The 21893-nt window shown below is 59.5% G+C and overlaps 2 protein-coding genes across 9 annotated transcripts in view; one reads left to right on the plus strand and one right to left on the minus strand.

The window, feature by feature from the left end:
- The window catches only part of SBF1 (SET binding factor 1), a 30465-nt gene extending 20109 nt beyond the window's left edge, over window positions 1-10356 (plus strand). For all 5 annotated transcript variants that reach the window (XM_040233559.1, XM_040233563.1, XM_040233558.1 and 2 more), the window contains 5 exons: window positions 8675-8782; window positions 8873-9084; window positions 9560-9647; window positions 9719-9850; window positions 9936-10356. In XM_040233559.1, the coding sequence (XP_040089493.1) occupies window positions 8675-8782; window positions 8873-9084; window positions 9560-9647; window positions 9719-9850; window positions 9936-10034 (639 nt within the window). In that variant the 3' untranslated portion in view covers window positions 10035-10356. The remainder of the gene's footprint in view (window positions 1-8674; window positions 8783-8872; window positions 9085-9559; window positions 9648-9718; window positions 9851-9935) is intronic.
- A 669-nt stretch (window positions 10357-11025) lies between these two features.
- Window positions 11026-21893, minus strand: part of PPP6R2 (protein phosphatase 6 regulatory subunit 2) — a 64489-nt gene continuing 53621 nt past the window's right edge. Inside the window, exons 11-24 of one of the 4 annotated variants that reach the window (XR_005719737.1) lie at window positions 19510-19713; window positions 18432-18496; window positions 17016-17131; window positions 15908-15993; window positions 15693-15773; window positions 15381-15478; window positions 15013-15070; window positions 14819-14934; window positions 14594-14715; window positions 14164-14328; window positions 13985-14073; window positions 13402-13549; window positions 11857-12081; window positions 11026-11770 (exon numbers count right to left, since the gene is read on the minus strand). Coding sequence is in view for 2 of the 4 variants with exons in the window: in XM_040233565.1 (XP_040089499.1) it covers window positions 11671-11770; window positions 11857-12081; window positions 13402-13549; window positions 13985-14073; window positions 14160-14328; window positions 14594-14715; window positions 14819-14934; window positions 15013-15070; window positions 15381-15478; window positions 15693-15773; window positions 15908-15993; window positions 17016-17131; window positions 18432-18496; window positions 19510-19713 (1677 nt within the window). In the remaining 2 variants the exon portion in view is untranslated. Of the gene's footprint in view, window positions 11775-11856; window positions 12082-13401; window positions 13550-13984; window positions 14074-14159; window positions 14329-14593; window positions 14716-14818; window positions 14935-15012; window positions 15071-15380; window positions 15479-15692; window positions 15774-15907; window positions 15994-17015; window positions 17132-18431; window positions 18497-19509; window positions 19714-21893 lie in introns of all 4 variants that reach the window. The other 3 variants (XR_005719736.1, XM_040233565.1, XM_040233566.1) reach the window with 3 other exon arrangements.

Below are 21893 nucleotides of genomic sequence, written 5' to 3' on the forward strand. Positions count from 1 at the left end.
GAGCCCCCCCCCACCCCCCCGCCTTGGCTGGGTGGCTTCGGGGATATCTTGGCGTCCTGAACTGCTGCCCCCTGTGGGGAGAGCAGGCCGCGGTGAGGAGCGAGCAGGCGAGAACCAGCACTGGCAGCCTGCCACCCAGGGTTTGGGGGAGCCTGGGTCCTGGCTCTGGGTGAAGGGGGCTCACAGGCGCAGAGAGCGGACGGTCCTCTCCCCCCACGCTACTTGCGCTCTTGGAGTTGGCACCCTAGACCAGCATCTCTGTGGCATGTCCTGTCTGCTGCCTTCCCTTCTGACTGGTCTGTGTCTCTACAGTTAAGGGGAGCTCCTGGTACTCGTGGTTAGGTCTTCTTTTTACCCATTTCTGTCTTTCATTGGACTTTTTGGTCTATTTATACTTGTATCTTCACGTCTAAGTTTTTCTCTTTATTTAAAAAATTTTTTTAAATCTAGTTGGAGGATAATTACAGTGCTGTGTTAGCCTCTGCCATACAACACTGTGAATCTGGCATAAGCATTTATACTTAATAATTGATGTGTGATGGGTTCTTCTGGCTCAGAGGGTAAAGAATCCGCCTGCAGTGCAGGAGACCCAGGTTTGATCCCTGAGTCGGGAAGATCCCCTGGGGAAGGAGACGCTGTCCACTCCAGTGTTCTTGTCTGGAGAATCCCACGGACAGAGGACCGCAAAGAGTTGGACACAGCTGAGCAACTAACACTTCCACTTCCACACTGATGTGAAGTCTGACTTTCAGCTTGCTATCCTTTCTTTGCTCTTTTCTTGCTTTTGTTATTTTTCCAGATAGTTGGGCATTATTACTCCACGCTATCAGCACTGTGTGGCTTTTGAGCTGTTTCTTTGCAGTACTTGCAGTGGTCGTCAGTGACTGCAGTCACAGGTCTTCTGGGGCTGAATTGTACCCACACCCCTGACCCCCTGCGGAACTGCCTGCTCCTGTCATTTGCCATCGTCGCCTGTTTTGCTTTCACCTGTAAAGTCAGCACTCAGCATGGATTATGTTTAAGTGGCAGCTTTATTTGGAAGGAGTTAGACAAGGGCTAGCCTGTCTGCCGTGCCCAGTATGTTTCATTCTTTCCTTGTAGGTCTGCCATTGTGTCATTTCTCTTCAGCCTGAACTTTTCTCTCTTTAATACTTATGTATGTATTTTATCTACTTGGCCGCGGGGGCTCAGTACTTGAGGCACAGGGGCTCAGTTGCCCTGCAGCACGTACGATCTTGGTTCCCCGAGCAGGAGTTGATCATGTGTCCCCTGCATTGCAAGGCAGGTTCTCAACCGCTGGACCACCAGGGAAGACCCTGAAGGACTTTTAATGCTTCTTGTAAATCGAATCCGCTAGGGGTAAATTCCCCCAGCATTTTTTTTTTTCACTTGAAAATCTCTTTATTGTGCCTTTTAAATTTTTTTATTTTCACCATTTTTTTCGAAGCACTACTAATTCACAGTGCTGTGTCTCGGGTGTAAGTGATCTAGATGTGTGTCTGTGAAAGTGTCAGCCGCTCGCTCGTGTCTGGCTTGGTGCCGCCCCACCTGTCAGGCTCCTCTGTGGGATTCTCCAAGCAAGAACCCTGCAGTGGGCTGCCAGGCCCTTCTCCAGGGGACTTCCCCGACCCAGGGCTTGAACCTGGGTCTCCTGCCTTACAGGCAGATTCCTCACTGTCTGAGCCACCAGGAAGGCATACACATGTCTGTATGTGTGTATACAGTAGATTCTTTTCCATTATAGGCTTTCACAGGGTACTGAGTACGCTGCCTGTGCTGTGCAGGTCCTTGTTGACTGTCTGCTTCATACAGATAGAGTGTGTATGTCAACCCCAGACCCCTAATCCGCCCCTTCCCCTCATCCCCTCTGGTAACCATGTTTGTTTTCTATGTCTGTGAGTCTGCTTCTGTTTTCTAAATAAGTTCACTTATATAATTTTTCAGATTCCACATTTAAGTGATAGCAAATGGTATTTTTCTTTCTCTAACTTAATTTTGCTTAGTGATCATCTCTGGGTCCATCCATGTAGCTGCGGGTGGCGTCACTCCATGCTTTTCAAGGCTGAGTAGTAGTCCACCGTGTATATGTACCACACCTTTATCCATTTATCTGTTGATGGACATTTATGGGGTTTCCATGTAGGCTATTGCAAATGCTGCTGAAGTCAATACTGGGGTGCATGTATCTTTTCGAGTTAGAGGTTTTGTCTTTTCTGGATGTGTGCCCGGGGGTGGGATTGCAGGGTCGCGTGGCAGCTCTGTTGGTAGGTTTCTAAGGAGCCTCCACACTATTGTCCATAGCAGCCGCACCAGCTTCCATCCTGCCAGCAGTGGAGCTGGGCTCCCTTTTCCCCACACCCTCGCCAATGTTTATTAGTTGTAGAATTTTTCATGATGGCCTTTCTGACTGGTGTGAGGTAGTACCTTACTATAGTTTTGATTTGCATTTTTCTAATGTTAATAATACTGATATTGAGCAGCTTTTCACGAGCCTATTGGTCATATACGTGTCTTCTTTGGAAAAACGTCTATTTAGGTCTTCTGTTCATTTTTTGATTTGTTTTATTTTTTGGCTGCACAGCTTTGCTGCAGCAAGTAGGGGCTGCTCTTCCTTGCGGTGAGCAGGCTTCCCACTGTGGCAGCTCCTCCTGCGCGGAGCAGGGGCTCCAGGTGCACAGGCTTCCGCAGTCGCAGCCTGAGGCCCGGTGCTTGTGGCTCTGCGGCTGCGGCAAGTGGGGTCTTCCCAGACAAGGGACCGAGCCGTGTCCCCTGCGTTGGCAGGTGGGTTCTCAACCACTGGACACCAGGGAAGTTCTGCCATTCACATTTTGCTCTGTTTTTCTCCCAACCTTGTGTATATTATAAACGTGAAATTTTCAAAACTGATGCTTTGTGAAATTTTGAGTGAGGAATTTGTCAGTGAATTTTATGCAGATACTGTCTTTGATTGTCTAAGTGATATATGTACTAATGTCTCAGACGATAGTTCTTCAGAATATAGTTCTATTCAGATGATGTGAACATTAGATCAACAAAAGCCAAAAACATGTTAGTGATTGATTCTGAAATGGGAAGTGAAACTGAAACTCATGGTACTAGAGAACGCTGCTGTGCTCTACAGAATACTGGGCTGAAAGCCCTGCTCAGAAACTAGGCAGCTTTACAGGGGTGTCGTGTGTAACCGCTGTGTGTAACAACCTGCACAGTGAATGAGCAGATTAACGTTCGCCCAGCCACAACACGAAGTCACTGGCCACAGGTGGTCGTTTCTGCAGACAGCGCCCCGGCCAGAAGTGAGCTCACAGGACGGCTTCTCCTGGGCCCAGAGCGTGTCGCGTCTCCCCAGCTAGCCGGCACCTGCAGTGTCTCTCCTCGGTGCCTCACGGCTCTGCATGGGGTCTTCAGCCTCCGTGGGCAGGTGCACTCCTGGGTGTTTTGCTCTTTTTGGTTCAGCGGCAAATGGCGTTGTTCCCTTTGTTGCTCTCTCTTTCTTGAAAGGGTGTTTTCCTCGGATGCAGAACTCTAGGTTGACAGCTTTGGCCCTGGCCGTTTGAAGGCGTCAAAAGTTCCAGGCTCTCCTGCTGGCTCTGTTTCTGAGTGCTGACGCTCCCTCTCGCCCGTGTAAAGTGTGTGTGACGTCACCCTTTTCCCGACTACCTTTCGGGTCTCCTCCCCATCTCACTCGCCTCCTTGTGGCTGTCCTGGGTCTCTGCTGTTGCTGTGCTTTTCTCCAGCTGCGGAGTGCGGGCTTCTCAGGGCAGCGGCCTTCCTCGCTGCCGAGCACGGCTCTGGCGCACAGACAGGCTCTGTGCTGGTGGCGCGCGGCCCTGCTTCCTCTGGCGCGTGTGGGCCCCGCGCGGGCGGCCGGCTCTCTCAGCGCTTGGCCGCCGGGCAGCCCTTCTCTTCATCTCCAGTGTCCGCAGTCTGCCCATCACGTGGGCTTTTGTGTGTGTTCTGCTTAGAGCTCTTTAAGCGTCTTAGACGCTTGGGGTGATGGTTTTAATCAGATTTACTGGACTTTAGACCATTGTTTCTTTAAAAAGTCTCTCCTCTATGATTGCCCCCTCATTTCTTCTGGGACGTTCCTGCCCCATAGGTCGTTAAGGCTCTGTGAGTTTTCCTCTGCAGGTCGTGTTGTGCGGTTTATATCACCCTGCTCACAAGTCCACTGCTCTGTTCCTCCTTACGGTTAGAATGCTCTGAAGCTTATTTAATGACTTTCTTATTTTAGGTGTTAAGAGTTTCCACCTCCAGAGTTTGCATTTTCTTTATAGTTTTTTCTCTCTCGAGATTCCCCATCTTCTCAACCGTTAGCTTCACCTTGAAATCTTGAATGCACTTCTAACTTTTAAATTCCTGCATGCTGCTTGAGTATCCAGTTCATTGCTGGGTCTCTTTCACCTTCCTCTGATGATGCTTTTTCTCTCCCTGCCTTCATGCTTGTCTAAGAATTGTTGTGAGCTGGACATTGTTGAAGATCAGGATCTCTTTGTCTTCATTCAAGGTCGTGGGTTTTCTTCCTGCTGGCATTTAGTGACCTTGTGGGTCAGCTTGGTCTTTTCAGGGGCTGTTCTTACACTTTCTTAGGCAGCTGTTCAATTCAGTCAGTTCAGTCGCTCAGTCGTGTCCAACTCTTTGCGACCCCATGAATCGCAGCACTCCAGGCCTCCCTGTCCATCACCAACTCCTGGAATTCACTCAGACTCACGTCCATCGAGTCGGTGATGCCATCCAGCCATCTCATCCTCGGTCGTCCCCTTCTCCTCCTGCCCCCAATCCCTCCCAGCATCAGAGTCTTTTCCAGTGAGTCAACTCTTCGCATGAAGTGGCCAAAGTACTGGAGTTTCAGCTTTAGCATCATTCCTTCCAGTGAACACCCAGGACTGATCTCCTTTAGGATGGACTGGTTGGATCTCCTTGCAGTCCCAGGAACGCTCAAGAGTCTTCTCCAACACCACAGTTCAAAAGCATCAATTCTTCGGCGCTCAGCTTTCTTCACACTCCAACTCTCACATCCATACATGACCACAGGAAAAACCATAGCCTTGACTACACGGACCTTAGTCAGCAAAGTAATATCTCTGCTTTTGAATATAATATCTAGGTTGCTCATAACTTTTCTTCCAAGGAGTAAGCGTCTTTTAATTTCATGGCTACAGTCACCATCTGCAGTGATTTTGGAGCCCAAGAAAATAAAGTCTGACACTGTTTCCACTGTTTCCCCATCTATTTCCCATGAAGTGATGGGACCGGATGCCATGATCTTCCTTTTCTGAATGTTGAGCTTTAAGCCAACTTTTTCACTCTCCTCTTTCACTTTCAACAAGAGGCTTTTTAGTTCTTCTTCACTTTCTGCCATTAAGGGTGGTGTCATCTGCATAGCTGAGGTTATCGATAGTTCTCCTGGCAATCTTGATTCCAGCTTGTGTTTCCTCCAGCCCAGCGTTTCTCATGATGTACTCTGCATAGAAGTTAAATAAGCAGGGTGACAATATACAGCCTTGACATACTCCTTTTCCTATTTGGAATCAGTCTGTTGTTCCATGTCCAGTTCTAACTGTTGCTTCCTGACCTGCATATAGGTTTCTTAAGAGGCAGGTTAGGTGGTCTGGTATTCCCATCTCTTTCAGAATTTTCCACAGTTTATTGTGATCCACACAGTCAAAGGCTTTGACATAGTCAATAAAGCAGAAATAAATGTTTTTCTGGAACTCTCTTGCTTTTTCTATGATCCAGTAGATGTTGGCAATTTGATCTCTGGTTCCTCTGCCTTTTTTAAAACCAGCTTGAGCATCAGGGAGTTAATGGTTCACGTATTGCTGAAGCCTGGCTTGGAGAATTTTGAGCATTACTTTACTAGTGTGTGAGATGAGCGTAATTGTGCGGTAGTTTGAGCATTCTTTGGCATTGCCTTTCTTTGGAATTGGAATGAGAACTGACCTTTTCCAGTCCTGTGGCCACTGCTGAGTTTTCCAAATGTGCTGGCATATTGAGTGCAGCACTTTCACAGCATCATCTTTCAGGATTTGAAACAGCTTGACTGGGATTCCATCACCTCCAGTAGCTTTGTTTGTAGTGATGCTTTCTAAGGCCCACTTGACTTCACATTCCAGGATGTCTGGCTCTAGGTGAGTGATCACACCATCATGATTATCTGGGTCGTGAAGATCTTTTTTGTACAGTTCTTCCGTGTATTCTTGCCACCTCTTGTTAATATCTTCTGCTTCTGTTAGGTCCATACCATTTGTGTCCTTTATCGAGCCCATCTTTGCATGAAATGTTCTCTTGGTATCTCTAATTTTCTTGAAGAGATCTCTAGTCTTTCCCATTTGGTTGTTTTCCTCTATTTTTGCATTGATTGCTGAGGAAGGTTTTCTTATCTCTTCTTGCTATTCTTTGGAACTCTGCATTCAAATGGGTATATCTTTCCTTTTCTCCTTTGCTTTTCGCTTCTCTTCTTTTCACAGCTATTTGTAAGGCCTCCCCAGACAGCCATTTTGCTTTTTTGCATTTCTTTTCCATGGGGATGGTCTTGATCCCTGTCTCCTGTACAATGTCACGAACCTCATTCCATAGTTCATCAAGCACCCTATCTATCAGATCTAGGCCCTTAAATCTATTTCTCAGTTCCACTGTATAATCATAAGGGATTTGATTTAGGTCATACCTGAATGGTCTAGCGGTTTTCCCTACTTTCTTCAATTTGAGTCTGAATTTGGCAATAAGGAGTTCATGATCTGAGCCACGGTCAGCTCCCGGTCTTGTTTTTACTGACTGTATAGAGCTTCTCCATCTTTGGCTGCAGAGAATATAATCAGTCTGATTTCGCTGTTGACCATCTGTTGATGTCCATGTGTAGAGTCTTCTCTTGTGTTGTTGGAAGAGGATGTTTGCTATGACCAGTGCGTTCTCTTGGCAAAACTCTGTTAGCCTTTTCCCTGCTTCATTCCGCATTCCAAGGCCAAATTTGCCTGTTACTCCAGGTGTTTCTTGACTTCTTACTTTTGCATTCCAGTCCCCTATAATGAAAAGGACATCTTTTTTGGGTGTTAGTTCTAAAAGGTCTTGTAGGTCTTCATAGAATCGTTCAACTTCAGCTTCTTCAGCGTTACTGGTTGGGGCATACCCTTGGATTACCGTAATATTTAATGGTTTGCCTTGGAAACGAACAGAGATCATTCTGTCGTTTTTCAGATTGCATCCAAGTACTGCATTTCGGACTCTTTTGTTGACCATGATGGCTACTCCATTTCTTCTAAGGGGTTCTTGCCCGCAGTAGTAGAAATAATGGTCATTTGAGATAAATTCACCCATTCCAGTCCATTTTAGTTCGCTGATTCCTAGAATGTCGACGTTCACTCTTGCCATCTCATTTGACCACTTCCAATTTGCCTTGATTCATGGACCTACCATTCCAGGTTCCTATGCAATAATGCTCTTCACAGCATTGAGTCTTGCTTCTATCACCAATCACATCCACAGCTCAGTATTTTTGCTTTGGCTCCATCCCTGCATTCTTTCTGGAGTTATTTCTCCACTGATCTCCAGTAGCATGTTGGGCACCTACTGACCTGGGGAGTTCCCCTTTTGGTAGCCTATCATTTTGCCTTTTCATACTGTTCATGGGGTTCTCAAGGCAAGAATACTGAAGTGGCTTGCCATTCCCTTCTCCAGTGGACCACATTCTGTCAGACCTCTCCACCATGACCCGCCCGTCTTGGGTGGCCCCACACGGCGTGGCTTGGTTTCACTGAGTTAGACAAGCTATGGTCTTAGTGTGATGAGATTGGCTGGTTGTCTGTGATTGTGGTTTCAGTCTGCCATCTGATGCCCTCTTGCAACACTTACCATCTTACTGGGGATTCTCTTACCTTGGACGAGGGGTATCCCCTCATGGCCACCCCTCCTGACCTTGCACGTGGAGTAGCTCCTCTCGGCCTTCCTGCGGCTGCGCAGCCACTGCTCCTTGGACATGGAGTCGCTCCTCGTAGAACAGCCTTTCCTCCAGGCTCCAGGGACATGATCTTTCCAGGTTTCAGCAGCAGGTCTGTGCCGTCAGCAGGGTGTCCCCATGGATTCTGCATCTCCCCATGCTGTGTGGCCTCCAGCGTCTGGATGTAGCTCACAGCTTTTGAGTAGCTGCTCTCTGCCAGGCCTCACAGGATCTTGCTGCTCTCGTGGCGGTTGCTCTTGGCTAGAGATGCTGGGGGTGGGGGTGTCTGTGGGGAGAGGGTCGAGCTCCTGCTCCCCCCAACCCCCGCCTCTGCCCCGCCCGCTGGGGCTCCCGTGTGACCCTCTTGGGCCTCAGGCCGCAGCACAGCCCCGTAACCACTCAGCTCCACATGCCTGTGTGCCAGGCAGCGCCCTGTTGCTCTTTTGAAGATAGCTTTCTTCCTGGCTCGTTTCGGAATTTTCTCTTTCAGAAGTCTTTCTGTGGGTGTGTGTGCTCGGTTTATCCTGTTTGGGGGTTGCAGTGTTGTGATTGCACGGTTGGTCTCTCTTTGGCCGCGTTCTCCGCGTGCGGGTTCTGTCCAGCCCCGCACCCTCATGCTTCTTCCTCGTGGATGGCAGTCACGCGCTCGGTGCATTTTCTGTCTCCTTTCTGTGGCCTTCATCCTTGTGTCTTCACGTGTCCCCTTCTGCAGAAACTTACTTCACTGGTTCCCCCCCGCAGGAGATGCAGCGACTGGAGACTGAGCTGGGCCGACCCCCCGAGCGCTGGAAGGACGCCTGGGACCGGGTGAAGGCGGCCCAGCGCCTCGAGGGCCGGCCAGACGGACGTGTGAGCGGGGCGGGTGTGGGGGACGGGTGGGCAGGCCTGCGGCCAGGAGGCGGGGAGGCCCCCCTGACCCGGGCCCCCTCCTGCCTGCAGGGCACCCCCGGCTCCCTGCTGGTGTCCAGTGTGCCCCACCACCGCCGCTCGCTGGGTGTGTACCTGCAGGAGGGCCCTGTGGGCTCCACGCTGAGCCTCAGCCTGGACAGCGACCAGAGCAGCGGGTCTTCCGTGTCCAGCTCGCGGCAGGCAGCCCGCCGCAGCACCAGCACCCTCTACAGCCAGTTCCAGACAGCGGAGAGTGAGAACAGGTCTGCGGCCGTCCCCGAACGGGAGCGGCGGGCGCCTTCAGGGGGTGCCTTCGGGGGGCTTGCAGGGATTATTCAGGACTGGTGGGGGAGGCCCTGCAGGTGGCCTCCACGTGAGCTGACCAGGGCTGGGAAGAAGCAGGTGGGCTCAGCCTTTGGGACACGGAGCTGGTGACCTCAGCCAGAGAGGGAACGGACGGCTGGGGTTGGCACAGGCCCCGCAGGCTGCACCCCCTTTCTGGGCCCGGGGGCCGCTGGCCAGTCGTCGGAGACCTGCCCGCTTGTTGGGACCTGCGTGCGTGGGATGATGTTGCCCTGAGGCCCTGGCGAGGCCCTCACGAGTGTCTGGGGACCAGGGCTCGAGGCTCAGGTTGGCTTGGGGGCGAGCGCCTGGGTTTTGCTGCTGGCCCTAGCAGGGGTGCAGAGGGCACCAGGGCCGGGCCCTGAGGTGGTCTGGCCGGTCCTGCTGCAAACACAGGTCCTACGAGGGCACCCTGTACAAGAAAGGGGCTTTCATGAAGCCCTGGAAGGCCCGCTGGTTTGTGCTGGACAAGACGAAGCACCAGGTGAGTGCTGGGCGCCCTGGTGGGGTGGGGCATCGAGGGCACCCTGCCCTGACTCCTGCCCCCCACCGTAGCTGCGCTACTATGACCACCGCGCCGACACGGAGTGCAAGGGAGTCATCGACCTGGCCGAGGTGGAGGCTGTGGCGCCGGGCACACCCGCCATGGGCGCCCCCAAGACCGTGGACGAGAAGGCTTTCTTTGACGTGAGCTGCGGTCTGTGTGTGCGTGGGGGGGGGGGGGGCCCAGCTGCCCCCGGGGGGGTCGAGAGTCAGCGTCCTTTGTCTGCAGGTGAAGACGACGCGTCGTGTTTACAACTTCTGTGCCCAGGACGTGCCGTCGGCCCAGCAATGGGTGGACCAGATCCAGAGCTGCCTGTCGGACGCCTGAGCGTGGCCCTGCCCCGCAGCCCTGCGTCCAGTTACCGACCACTAGGGGTGGGCAGGGCCCCCCGGCCATGTTTACAGCCCCCACCCTTGACAGTATTGAGGCCCTCCCCCCGCGTGTACAGCCCCCCGCCCCGCCCCGCCCCGCCCGGTCAGCTCCAGCTCCCTGGAGGCCTGGCTGAGTGCCCGCCTGGAGCAGCACGGTACAGCCCTCGCCGTGGGCCTGTAAATAGTCCCCCCCGCCCGTCTGCGCGCTGGCCCTGGCCGGCCAGCCCCAGGCGCCCTCCTCCTTGAACGAGAGTCTATAAAGAGCTAACGACACTGCGTGTCTGCGTCTGTTCTGCCTGAACCCGGGCCACAGCATGGGGGCCATCATCAGGGCCTTGTTTGGGGTCTGCTCCCCACCAGGCCTCAGGCAACCCTGGGGCTGGTACAGAGGAGGGACCCCCAGGAAGCTGCCCTGCATCCAGAGAGCTGGGGGTGGCAAGGACGGTGCAGACTCCCTGGCCCCTTGCCAGATGAGAGTACCCGGGCTAGGGGGATGCCAGGAGGGTGGGTGTTCGAGAGGGCAGGGGTGCTCGGGCAGATGCAGGGTGGCAGGGCATGGTGCCCCTGATGGCATCCGTGCTGGGAACTCTGTCCAAATGCCTGTCTCTCACTCCCGTGAGTCCTGCCATTTGGCCCTGACCGTCTCCATTGCCCTATTCTGGGCTGTAATGGGGGTCACTCTCCATTCAAATGTGGGTGTCACCTGGACTGGGTCTCACTTGCAATGGGTACCAGCCAGTGGCAGGGCATCAGCAGGTGGGAGGTGGGGTGTGGCACTGCAGAGGCCAGGGGCCCCCCAAGAGGTCCCGGGTGGAGAGCCCAGCGCTCAGCTCCAGGTGGAGCTGCTCTCGGCGCTGACTCAGATGGGCCTGGGGCAGTGGAGGGCCTACCGGCCCTGGCCTGGAGCTCTAGGGCCTGCAGCTGAACACCACGCGAGACACGAGGTCTGTAGGTGAGAATAACAACCTTTATTGGAGGCGAGGGTCTGAGTGCCGTCAGATCGTCAGGTCATGTGAGCTGACCCTGCAGACCACCCCCCGCCCGCCCCCCGGACAGCTCGGCGCCTCCCAGCACTGCTGGGGGCGCCACGCCCCACCCATGGCCCGCAACCCCAGCACGAACTGCGGGAGGCCCAGGACACCTTGCCAGGCCGCAGGGGGCTTGTGTTTTAAGGCAGTCATTTGCAGCCTGGCACGGCCCGCTCCCGGCTCTGGGCAGCTAGGACCCCGTCTGGCCAGCCCTGCTCCAGCCCCGCATCTGGCCCCAGAGCCTCGGAGACCCTCTCTTGCGCTAGATAAAAAGTGCAAACACGTGGCTCTTCCTGCATCTGCTAAGAAAAAACTGGTAAAAAACAAGGAGTCTGTGGAGCCTGGCCTGGCCCTCGGGCCTCTGGGGTCGCGGCCCCGGGCTCCCACAGGCAGAGCCACGGCCAAGGCCTTATTGCTGTGTGAGGGGCTGGACCCCTGTGGCCGCCCGGCCGGGGTCAGGCAGGAGAAATGCAGGCGGGGCTGTCCGGCTGGTTCGAAGTGCCAGCTTTACCAACGCAGCATTTATTTTAAAATTAAATTAAATTAAATTAAAGAGAGACTGCATCACCAGGTGCTTTTCTGGGCTGGGTGCCAGGACTGCGCAGCAGCGGCGTCACACGGGGCCATTGAGGGCGGCGGCTCCTGAGGGCGGCGGCCCGCCAGCCTGTCTGCGGGGTCGGGGGGGGGTCGCTCAGGGCTGGGGTCCCCCGCCCGGGTTCCCCGGCCCCTCCCCTGGCCTGACCGGCTCACCTGTCTCTCGTCACTGTCCCCAGGGCGGCCGCCATGGACACGGCTGGGCTGGCGGGGGCTGCAGTGGTGACGGCCACCATGGGCCCGGGGGGGACAGCCACGGCCAGCACAGGGGAGATGGCCCGGGGCGCAGGGCCCGTCACGGTGGCCTCAGCGGGGGCAGTGGGCGCCTCGGCAGGGTCCAGGGGCACCGGGCCGGGAGGTGAGCTGGGGGCACAGTCAGCCCTGCGCAGCAGATGGGCTCTGGTTACCCGGGCCCCTGTTCTGCCACCCCAAGTTCCAAACACTCCAGAGACCCCACCCCCACCCCACCCCCGCACAGCCCGCCAAGCGACTGCCTCCTGCCAGGAGCGCTCACCCGGGACTGCCCATCCCTGCGCCCCCCGCAGGCCCCCGCCTTCTCTGGAACGCCCCTCAGGCGCCCCCACAGCCCACGTCCTTCTGTGGACCATGTGACCCAGGGCCATTCCCTGGACAGCCACAGGCCACATCTGCCCAGAATGTGCCCACCCACCCCTGGAGACGGGGAGCGCAGGAGGGCGGCCTGGGGCCCAGGAGCACCCACAGCACCCAGCAGCCACACCCGCTCCCACTACACGGCATCACCCATTGCCTCACGAGGACTCCGGGGAGGCAGCAAGGGTGGGGGGAGCCTACAGATAAGCCTGGCTCGTTCCCCACAACGGCCCAAAGTGCACCCCCCAAACCAAAAGACTTGCTTTCAGAACGTCGCTGGGTGGGTTTCGGGGGACACAGGGTCAGGAAGGGAAGAAGCTGAGCCACGGGTCTCCCTGAGTGGCTCGGTCCCTCCTGGCTGTGCCCACAGGTGAGCCCAGCACCGGTGGGATCAGCGTCCCCTGGGTCCCAGGAGCTAGTGTGTGCTGAGGCAGAGCTGGGCCCCCATGGACAGGCTGAGCCCAGAACCGAGAGGGAGGATCCGAGGGGGCGGGGGAGCCGGGAGCAGCCCGTCCTCCCTGCCCGCCTGGCGCCCCTCACGCGGACAGCTCTGCTTCTCCCCCAGCCCAGAGCCCTGCCGCCCGCGTCCTGTCTCAGCACACAGCTCTTGCCGCCTGCCCAGCCCGGAGCCTCTGTCCACAGGGGGTCCCACAGGCCGCAGGCCTGCCCTGCGCACAGAGTGGTTGCAGGGCTGAGCTCACAGGGAGAGCACCCCCGTCAGGGCCAGGGCCGAAGCAGAGCCCCAGACACCCTCGTCCTACTGGTCCAGTGAGACAGACGTGTATGTGAGGCACCCGGCGATGGGTGTGACTCTGGACTGAGCACCCACCCCCAGGACGGCAGCAGCTCCAGAGCTCCCCCCGCCCCCCAGGACCCCCGAAGCCTGGCCATCCCCTCCAGTGAGGCCTGGGGTGGGCTGGCCCCTCGTTACCTCAGTGACCACCCGTGGCTTCCCCTTAGAGGAAGGGGCGTCCCTCCTGTCCAGAGCTGGCCTCTGAGAAGTCACAGGGCCGTCAAGACGAGAGGGAGCACAGGTCCAGGCCTCTGCACGCCCCCGGGAGCCCCCTGCCGCCCACCCCGCCTACTCACCTGGGGCCCAACACGGACAGCGGGGAGGCCTTCTGGCTGGGACCCACACCAACAGCCTCCGAGGCAGCAGCCGCCTTCTGCTCATCCTCACGGCTGCTGGCGGCCACCAGGGGTGCCTTCCTGGGGACACACGTGCTCCAGGCACCAACTGCAAGACGGGGCCAGCGGTGCCAGGTGAGGACAGAGAGTCGGTGTGGAGCGTGCGGGGACTTCAGCCCACAACCCAGGGACACACCTGTCCCCCACTACTGTGCCCGTATAACATGCACACGTACGTGTGTGTCTATGAATTCACAGAAACTGCAGAGAACTGTCCTCCCCACAGGCAGGGCCACCAGTCAGCCTGGTGGCTTCCAAGTCTGTCTGACGGGGCTCAGGGCCAGGCCCTGCACAGGCCCCAGGACAAGCACAGGGCGGCACAGTGCGCCCCACCATCCACTCCTGGGAGGCGGTGGGCCAGCCCGGGGGCCTCGCCTGGAGGTGGACCCTCCCCCCCGCCGACAGGCCCGCTCCAGGCCCACCATCACCCAGGGGACACGGCCGCCCCACCCCACTCCTCTGCCCCAAGGCAGTCCCCACTCACGGGCTCTCTCTGGGCCCTGGTTCAGGCCAGCCTGGGCATCGCCGTGGCCAGTGTCCACCGGGGAGCTGCACCTTGGCCCCGACTCAGAGCTGTGGACGAGGCCAACACTCAGCCCGAGCCAGGAGACCTGGCTTCAGGCAGCCGGGCCCCCCGCTCCCCCCTGCGCCCGCCTCACCAACAGAAAGGCTGGAAGTCGGTGAACTTGGCCCAGCCTTTCTCCTCTGGAGCAGAGGTGCTGGGGGAGCCGGCTGCCCACACCCTGGAACCCACGTCCAGCGCCACTGCTGGGGCCGGGCTGCCAGCCATGGGAGGCACTGGCCCATCAAACACAGCCCACGGGGAGCCTGCCGGGGGAGACAGGTGTCCACGCCCTCGGCCAGCAGGCAGATCGACCAGCCCTGCCCTGGGGTCCAGGTGTGACTGACTGTGGAGGCTCCGCAGCAGGGTCCCGGGGACACCCACCCCAGCCAGGACAGCGTGGCCGGAGGGTGGCTCCGGGCTCCACCCAGAGACTATCTATCAGGGGCTGAAGGCATATGCTGCAGGGTGAGGTCACCAGACCCTTTGTCTCTGCGTCTCCACCAAGCCCCCCACAGCCCCATTACCTACCTTCTGAGCCGCCCTCGCACGGCGAGCCTGCCTGAGCTGCGTCCACACCCTCGCCTGCACCCTGGCCTCGGCGCTCTGGGCCGTCCTTCAGGCAGCGCTCTGAGGCGTGGGAGCCCCCGAACCTGTGAGGAGAGGAGTCAGCGGCCCTCCCCGAGCGCTGGGGCGGGGCTGAGGCGGGGCTGGGGCGGGGCCGGGCCGGGGCGGGGCCGGCGCGTCCGGGCCCACCTGGCTCTGGTCACGCGGGCTGCACGGTGCGTCTCCTCGACCTCCCAGAGATCGTCGTCCTCATCGAAGGGCTGGATGTGGTCGCTGCAGCAGGCCTCAAACAGCGCGGCGCCAGGCTGCGAGAGAGTGCACATGGGCCCCGTGGCCTTGCGCCCACAAAGCCTGGCCGCCCCCGAGAGACCCCGCAGACTCACGCTGTCGTCATCGGCATCGACGCTGAAGCTGATCTCTGCGATCCTGTCAAATGGGGCGCTGCAGGGACAGCAGGGACACCGTCACCTCCACCAGAAGGGGCGGGAGGCGGCCCCATCTGGACCTGAGGGGCGGGGGCGGGGGTGCCACGCTGCAGGCTCACAGCCAGGGGCGACCCGCCCGCCGCCCTCCCCGGAGGGCACCTCGAGACCCTGGGGTCACATGTGTGTCCAGCTGAGGAGGTGTGACAGCCTGAGCAGTGCTGACCGCAGGCCGGGGACCTGGTCAGGCCGAGCGGCACCCAGCTCCCACCCACAGGCACCGAGGACGCGGCGGGCACGAGGGAGGCGGGCATAGGCTGCTGGCTCACTTGGCACTGTCGTCCTGCTCAGCAAACTCCTCGTCGCTGAAGCCAAACTGGTCCACGAAGGTGGCTGTCATCTGCTGGACCTGGTACTCGGAGAACGCCTGGACGACAGGGCCGGCTGCTCTCAGGAGGCGCCCTCAGGGGCTTCTCCCAGCTCCTGCCCGCTCGGGTGAGCGCCCAAGGCGGCCCCGTCCACAGAGCCAACCACGTCCCCAAGGGTCCCGTGGATGCAGAGTGCCCGGGGGGGCCCCTTGGCGGCTCTGGCGGTGCACGGGACGCAGCACAGTGGGGACACGGAGGGCTGGCCGCACACACCTGCTGCAGCGACAGCTCGCTGGGGAGGACGCCCTCCATGTCCTCATCTTCACTCGAGGGGTGAAGGTGGTGTGTGCTCACCTGCAACGGCCAGGGTGGGCAGGCCTGAGCGGGCACCCTGCCACCCCAGCCCTCTGCACGGGCAGCCCCGTGAGCCCAGGCCGGACGTAACCGCGGGGCCCACAGAGCTCTGCCCAGAGGCCAGGCCTGCTCACCAGGTCCACAGCGTTCCTGCGGTTGGCCTCCGACAGTGTCTCCTCCACGAAGCTCTCCCAGCGCCCGCGGCAGTCCGCCGGGAGCCCTGTGGGAAGGCCATGCACTGAGCCCCTGGTTTATGGAACCCCGCAGCAGCATGCGCCCGTCCTGGCCTCACAAGCCTGAGCCCGCGGGCGAATGTTCCCGGGGCGCGCTGGGCCCCGACGCCCGCCTCCGCCACCCCCCCACCACCCCCGCACAGGCCATCGGGGGCGCACGCCTCCGTAAGAGGCACTGACCCAGCCCACCAGGGACTGAGCACCTCGTTGGTATTGGAGGCCCCAGCTGCTTAGCTCACAGCTGTCCCTGGGCTGTGGGGGCCACGGCGGAGACCACTGTGGAGGCGCCTGGCGGGGCACGGCAGGGGACACGCCAAGGCTGTATGCACGTGAACCACCAGCTGCACATCGGCAAGGCAGCTTCCCATGCCCCGGCGGGCTCAGCGCCCCCAGGTGGCACACACAGCCAGCCAGAGCTCCCAGATGGTGCGTGCCTGCTCAGCGTTCCCCAGCGCCCCCTCGCCCTGGGCCGGCCCTGTCCTCAGCCTCCGCCCCACAGCCCCTCACTGCCCTCAGAATCCCGCCCTCTGGGCTACTGCTCTCCCGCCCTCGGGCCTGGCTCGTGTGCACTCGCCCCCGTCGCCCTGAGTGCTCGCCCCTGCTGGCACCCACTGCTTCGGAGATGCTGTCCTCCTCCCCGAGAGGCCAGGCAGCCCACCTTCTCCCATCTGAGCCCCTCAGGGACCCCCAGCTCAGCCCAGGATGTGGTGCTGGGAGCTGCAGAGTGTTATCCGGGACACACAAGGGACACACGGCAGCCCCAGGTGGAGAGGCCACAGACCGCAACGAGAGGGGGCCCCAGAGGGCTCCGGGCTGCTCTTACTAACAGCATGGGCGGGGGTGCAGGGCTCGGCAGGGAACCAACTCAGGCCCAAGGCCCAAGGCCCACTGGGCACGTCACCCCGTGGGAGGCGAGCTGACCGTCCAGCAGCAGAGCCAGTCCCACCCGCTGAAGGCCAGAGTGCAGGGGGCACCGCGGGCAGCAACGCCCGGGCCTGCAGGCGCTCACCTCGGAAGACCTCGCTGACCTGGCCCTGCAGGGGGCCCCCCTCCAGGTTCTGCACCACTGCGTTGGCGATCCGGGTGAGGTGGCCCATGTTCCCGCGCCTCATGCCGCCCGCCGCCCTGGGAGAGGGAGCATCAGGTCAGCGGGGCCCTGCAAGGCCCAGCGTCGGCCGCCGCCTCCCACAGGCCTCCTCCCCGCGGAGCTCGTTGAGTCGCACTTGCTCGCCGCCAGCGCCCCCCACTCTTAACTTCGCACAGCCGGAGGCCCGGCACACCAGCGTTGGGTCGGGGCCACGAGAGCTGCCCAAGGGCATCCCGGGACCCAGGGAGACTGAGGGCCAACCGGGGACCCAGCAGTGGGCAGCAGCAGGGGTGGCTGTCCCCGCCCTGGCTGGCGGCCACCAGCACGCCCACACGGCCCTTCCTCAACCTCTTATCTGCCCCCTAGGTGGCCGACAGCAGAGAACAGGAAGACGCAGGCTCGGGTCCCCGGGGGCGGCACCTGCTCTGCACCGTGTTCTGTGCTCAGCCCAGTGACAGCCAGAGAGGACACAAAGGGTGCTGACTCGGTGGCCCCCCGGCAGGGGAAGGGGGTCACGAGACTGGGAGGAACCGGCCAGAGGCGAAGCCGGATGAGGGTGGAGACCTTTGAGCAAGCTGCTCAAGACACGGGAGAGCTGGGTTGAGGCGTCCCACACCTGTCCGCTGCTTCCTGGGGCTCAGAGACTCGTCGGTTAACAGCACTGAGCCATTTCTCGACACAGGCACACACATGTGTGCACCAACAAGCGAAACACAGGAGGAGACCCAGCACAGGCCTCCCAAGTCACCACACCCGGGCCCAGCAGAGGCCGGGGTGGCCCCACTGTGCCTGGGGCCCCGTGAGGACGGACGCAGACCTGTGGGTCCAGCACAGCAGGACGGGAAGGATGAACCAGCTGAGGTCGCAGAGAGCCCCGCCCAGAGCAGGTCTCAGGAGGGCAGAGTGGGAGCAGAGGGGCCCTGCAGCCACACCAGGGACCCAGGCAGCCAAGACCTCTGAGCGGCGGGTGGCACCACCTGCTCGTTTGGGAGAGGCCCCAGCTGATCAAAGGGACCAGAGGCCAGGAGGCGCAGGGAGGAGGCAGGGACTGGCCCGGGCACTCTGCCCAGGGTTTGAGGCTTCCGTGAGTGCCACAGCTGGAGGCCACCACGGGGACCTGAGACGGTGTGGAACACAGGACTGGGGTCTCCGCTGCTGAGCAGGCGAGGGGCCCCAAAGCCGGGCAAGCAGGCCTCAAGGAGCAGGACCCCGAGTGCAGCCCAGCTGCACCGCCCACCTGCCCTGCGCCTCAGCCCCGCCAGCTGCACAGCTGCTCCCCCAGCAGTGGGACCTGTCTGTGGCACCCCCCGAGTCCCACACAGGCCCCAGGGCTCTTACTGAGTGTGGTCGTTGGCTTCCCAGGCCTCCAGGATCCTCTGGACCAGGCAACACTTCTGGAACAGCTGGGGACAGGCGGCAGCGGTCAGGTCAGCGGGCAGCACGCCCCGTCCGCCCACCCCCGGGCTGAGTGGGCTCAGCAGGCAGCACGCGGACACGTCAGCCCCGAGCTCCCTGTGGGCACACCTGGCATCAGAGCCCAGCCCTACGGGCCCCACCACAGCCCCAGGCAGGTGCCGCCCAGGGCCATCCACGAGGGGACATGAGTTCCGCCCCGCTGCCTGCCGCTGGCCACGCCCCTGCTCTCCCTGTTCCAGGCGGAGGCCGCCGGCCCGGGGCTGCCCTGTTCCCAGCCCTTTGCAGCTCCTCCGCCTGCAGAGGCTGTGCCGGTCTCAGTCGCACCTGCACCCACAGGCAGCCTCACCATGGGGGAGGGCCCGAGCACCGCCCCCTCGCCCCGGCCTCGCATCACCTGCAGGGGGGGCGGCCCGGCTGACCCCCGGGCCCAGTGTGCACCGCTGGGCTCCTTGGCTTAGGGCCCACGTGTGCCGTGTTCTGCTTTTCCCTCCCCTCCTTAGGGAGTGCCAAGAAGCGCTCAGACCAACCCCCTGCAGGCCTGGCACTGCCCACGCAGGGCTTGCAGCCCCCAGGAGGCTGGCCCCGGGGGCCTCGGGCTATCGGGAAAGTGGGAGAGCCGTGCAGAGCCGCCACTCTCCCCAGAGGCTCACAGCCCCAGGAAGCCCCCTCACGAGAATCAAGGCGCGTTTGCTCTTCCCCGGGCACTCCTGCCGCAGCAGACATGTCATCTGGGGGCCGCTCGCCCCCACAGCCCAGATGAGCCAACTCAGGCAGCATCAGGGCTCCTTGGCACCCCTCCTAGACCCTCCACCCACGAGCGCTGGGGTCTCCTGTCTCGTGGTTTTAAAAGCAGAGCAGCCCACCCACGTCACGTGAGGGTTAAGGAGACCACACAAGGCCCACAGCACCGCCTGTGCACACGGCCTGGGTGGACCTCAGGGCACACAGGACGCAGAGACAGGCGGGACACAGCAACTCACATGACCCCGGCTGGACTTACGTGGGTCACCATGGTGCTCTCGGGGAGGCTGCTCGCAGGCTGGGGGGTGGCTGGGTCCCCGCTGGAGGGTGGAGGCTCCAGCGCCCCCTCGGAGCCACTGGCTGCGGCCCTGTCCTCCCGGGCGGCGTGGGGCAGGATGGCGGCTATGCAGAGCTCTACTTGCAGGTGCAGGAAGTTATTCCAAGTGTACTTAAAAAACAGGTCCTGCAGAGACGGGACGAGGGACGCACCCAGGCTGTCTCCTGTGGGCGGAGCCTGAGGGGACCCTGTAGTCCGGCCACCTCCCACACTGCCCCCCGCCGCCCCCGCCCGCTCTGTCCCCCTCCCACTCCACCCTGACATCGGGCTGCAGGGCTTCTAGCAACTTCTGCAAACAACCACCCGCAACCTCTCCCCATCCAGCCCAGGCCATGCTTCTATCTCTAATCTCTGCTCCTGTCTGAGTGCTTCCTGTGGGTTTGTTTTCCCCCGTCCTAAGTGAGAGGCTTGGCCCATGGCGGCTCAGCCTTGCTCCCTCTCGAGTGTGTCTCCATGAAGCTGCAAGGTTCCTGTAAAATCACCTCCGCTACATGATACACGTTTTGCTATGTCATGTTTTTATCATCCTTCTTTTATGATTTTATCTTTGACCCACAGATCACTGGGAGTGTGAGTGATTCTCCACCCCCTGGGGGGCCATGAATAGGCACCCATGTGGACATTCCCCAAGGGGCCTGGGGTGGAAGCCCCTGGGGGCTGAATGGGCAGTGGCTTCCCTCGCGGGGCCTCCTCCAGACCTGCCTGAGGTCAGCAGGCCGCAACGGCGGGGCGAGGGGCGGGCACCCTTACCCACGCCCCACGGCCACCTCACACCCAGCAGGGCTCACGGCAGCCCACGCCCAGACCCCCTGCTGCCCCCACGGAAGGAAGCCAGGTGCGTAGGGTGGGGAGACAGGGCCCACGCCACCCCAGGTGTAGGTTTGGGGCCTTCTTACAGACCAGGGTGGGGCGGGGGGAGCTGGATAAAAGGAGGCGGCCTGTGGGTCTGCACAGCTCTGCTGCAGAGACACAGTCTCTAGGCTTCACGTCCTCTGCCTGTGTGACCGTGGATGACAGGAAGGTTGCTTCATCTTCAACAGAGTGAGAACCACCTCCCTACACCAACCCCACGACTTCACTGGTGAGTTCCACCGGACATTTAGAGAGGAAAGATCACCACCAATCTGCTCAAAGCTTCCCAAAGCCCTAAAGAGGAGGGTCACATGCCAGCTGCTCCACCCTGAGGCCAGCGTGCCTGCCGCAGCCACCACGGGGGAGAGAGCTACAGCCCCACATCCTGACAGGCAGCGAGGCGGACACCTCTGCGGGGACGAGCAGCGCAGCAGCAGAATGATGACACGCGGCGACCCGGGCGGGTAAACTGCCACACACGGCGTGGCGACACGTGAAAGGCAGGGGAGAACGAAGGGGCTGAGCCTGCACAACCAGCTCAATGACGCCGAAGCAGCATCTGAGAAAACTCAATGCGTCTTCTTGGGAAGAACACTGAATAAGCTGCACGGTGACAGATGGAGACTGTCTCTGGTGGTGAGCGTGCACAGGAGCCCGGAGCTACATGCGTGCGACGCTGACACTGACAAGACGACCGCTGCTGGCCGGCCACGCGCAGGAGCGAAGCTGGCCTCCGACCGCACGCTGCACGCGCAGACGGGCTCAGAGAGGATCAAGACCCACGAAACTCACTAGCGCTCTGAGAAGAAAGCGCAGGGGGAAAGCCGCAGGGCATCGGGTTAGGCCAGGCTTCCCGAGGCACAGGCGCGACACCAAACGCTCCAGCAACGGAAGAAAAAAAGACGAACCTAACTTCATCAGAATGAAACCCTTATATGTGTCAAAGGACACTATCAAGAGACTGCCAACTCACACGATAGGAGAAAATAACTGCAAATCACACATCCAAGAGACCAGTATCAGAAAACAGAAAGAACTCCTTCAGTGCTCGCTGCGGCAGCACATATACTAAAATTGGAACGAAGCAATAAATGCTGGAGAGGGTGTGGAGAGAAGGGAACCCTCCTACACTGTTGGTGGGAATGCAAACTAGTACAGCCACTAGGGAGAACAGTGTGGAGATTCCTTTAAAAATTGCAAATAGAACTGCCTTATGACCCAGCAATCCCACTGCTGGGCATACACACGGAGGAAACCAGAATTGAAAGAAACACATGTACCCCAGTGTTCATTGCAGCACTGTTTATAATAGCCAGGACGTGGAAACAACCTAGATGTCCATCAGCAGATGAATGGATAAGAAAGCTGTGGTACATATACACAATGGAGTATTACTCAGCCGTTAAAAAGAATACATTTGAATCAGTTCTGATGAGATGGATGAAACTGGAGCC

The sequence above is a fragment of the Oryx dammah genome, unplaced genomic scaffold, assembly GCF_014754425.2.
Source record: "Oryx dammah isolate SB20612 unplaced genomic scaffold, SCBI_Odam_1.1 HiC_scaffold_29, whole genome shotgun sequence".
NCBI lineage: Eukaryota > Metazoa > Chordata > Mammalia > Artiodactyla > Bovidae > Oryx > Oryx dammah.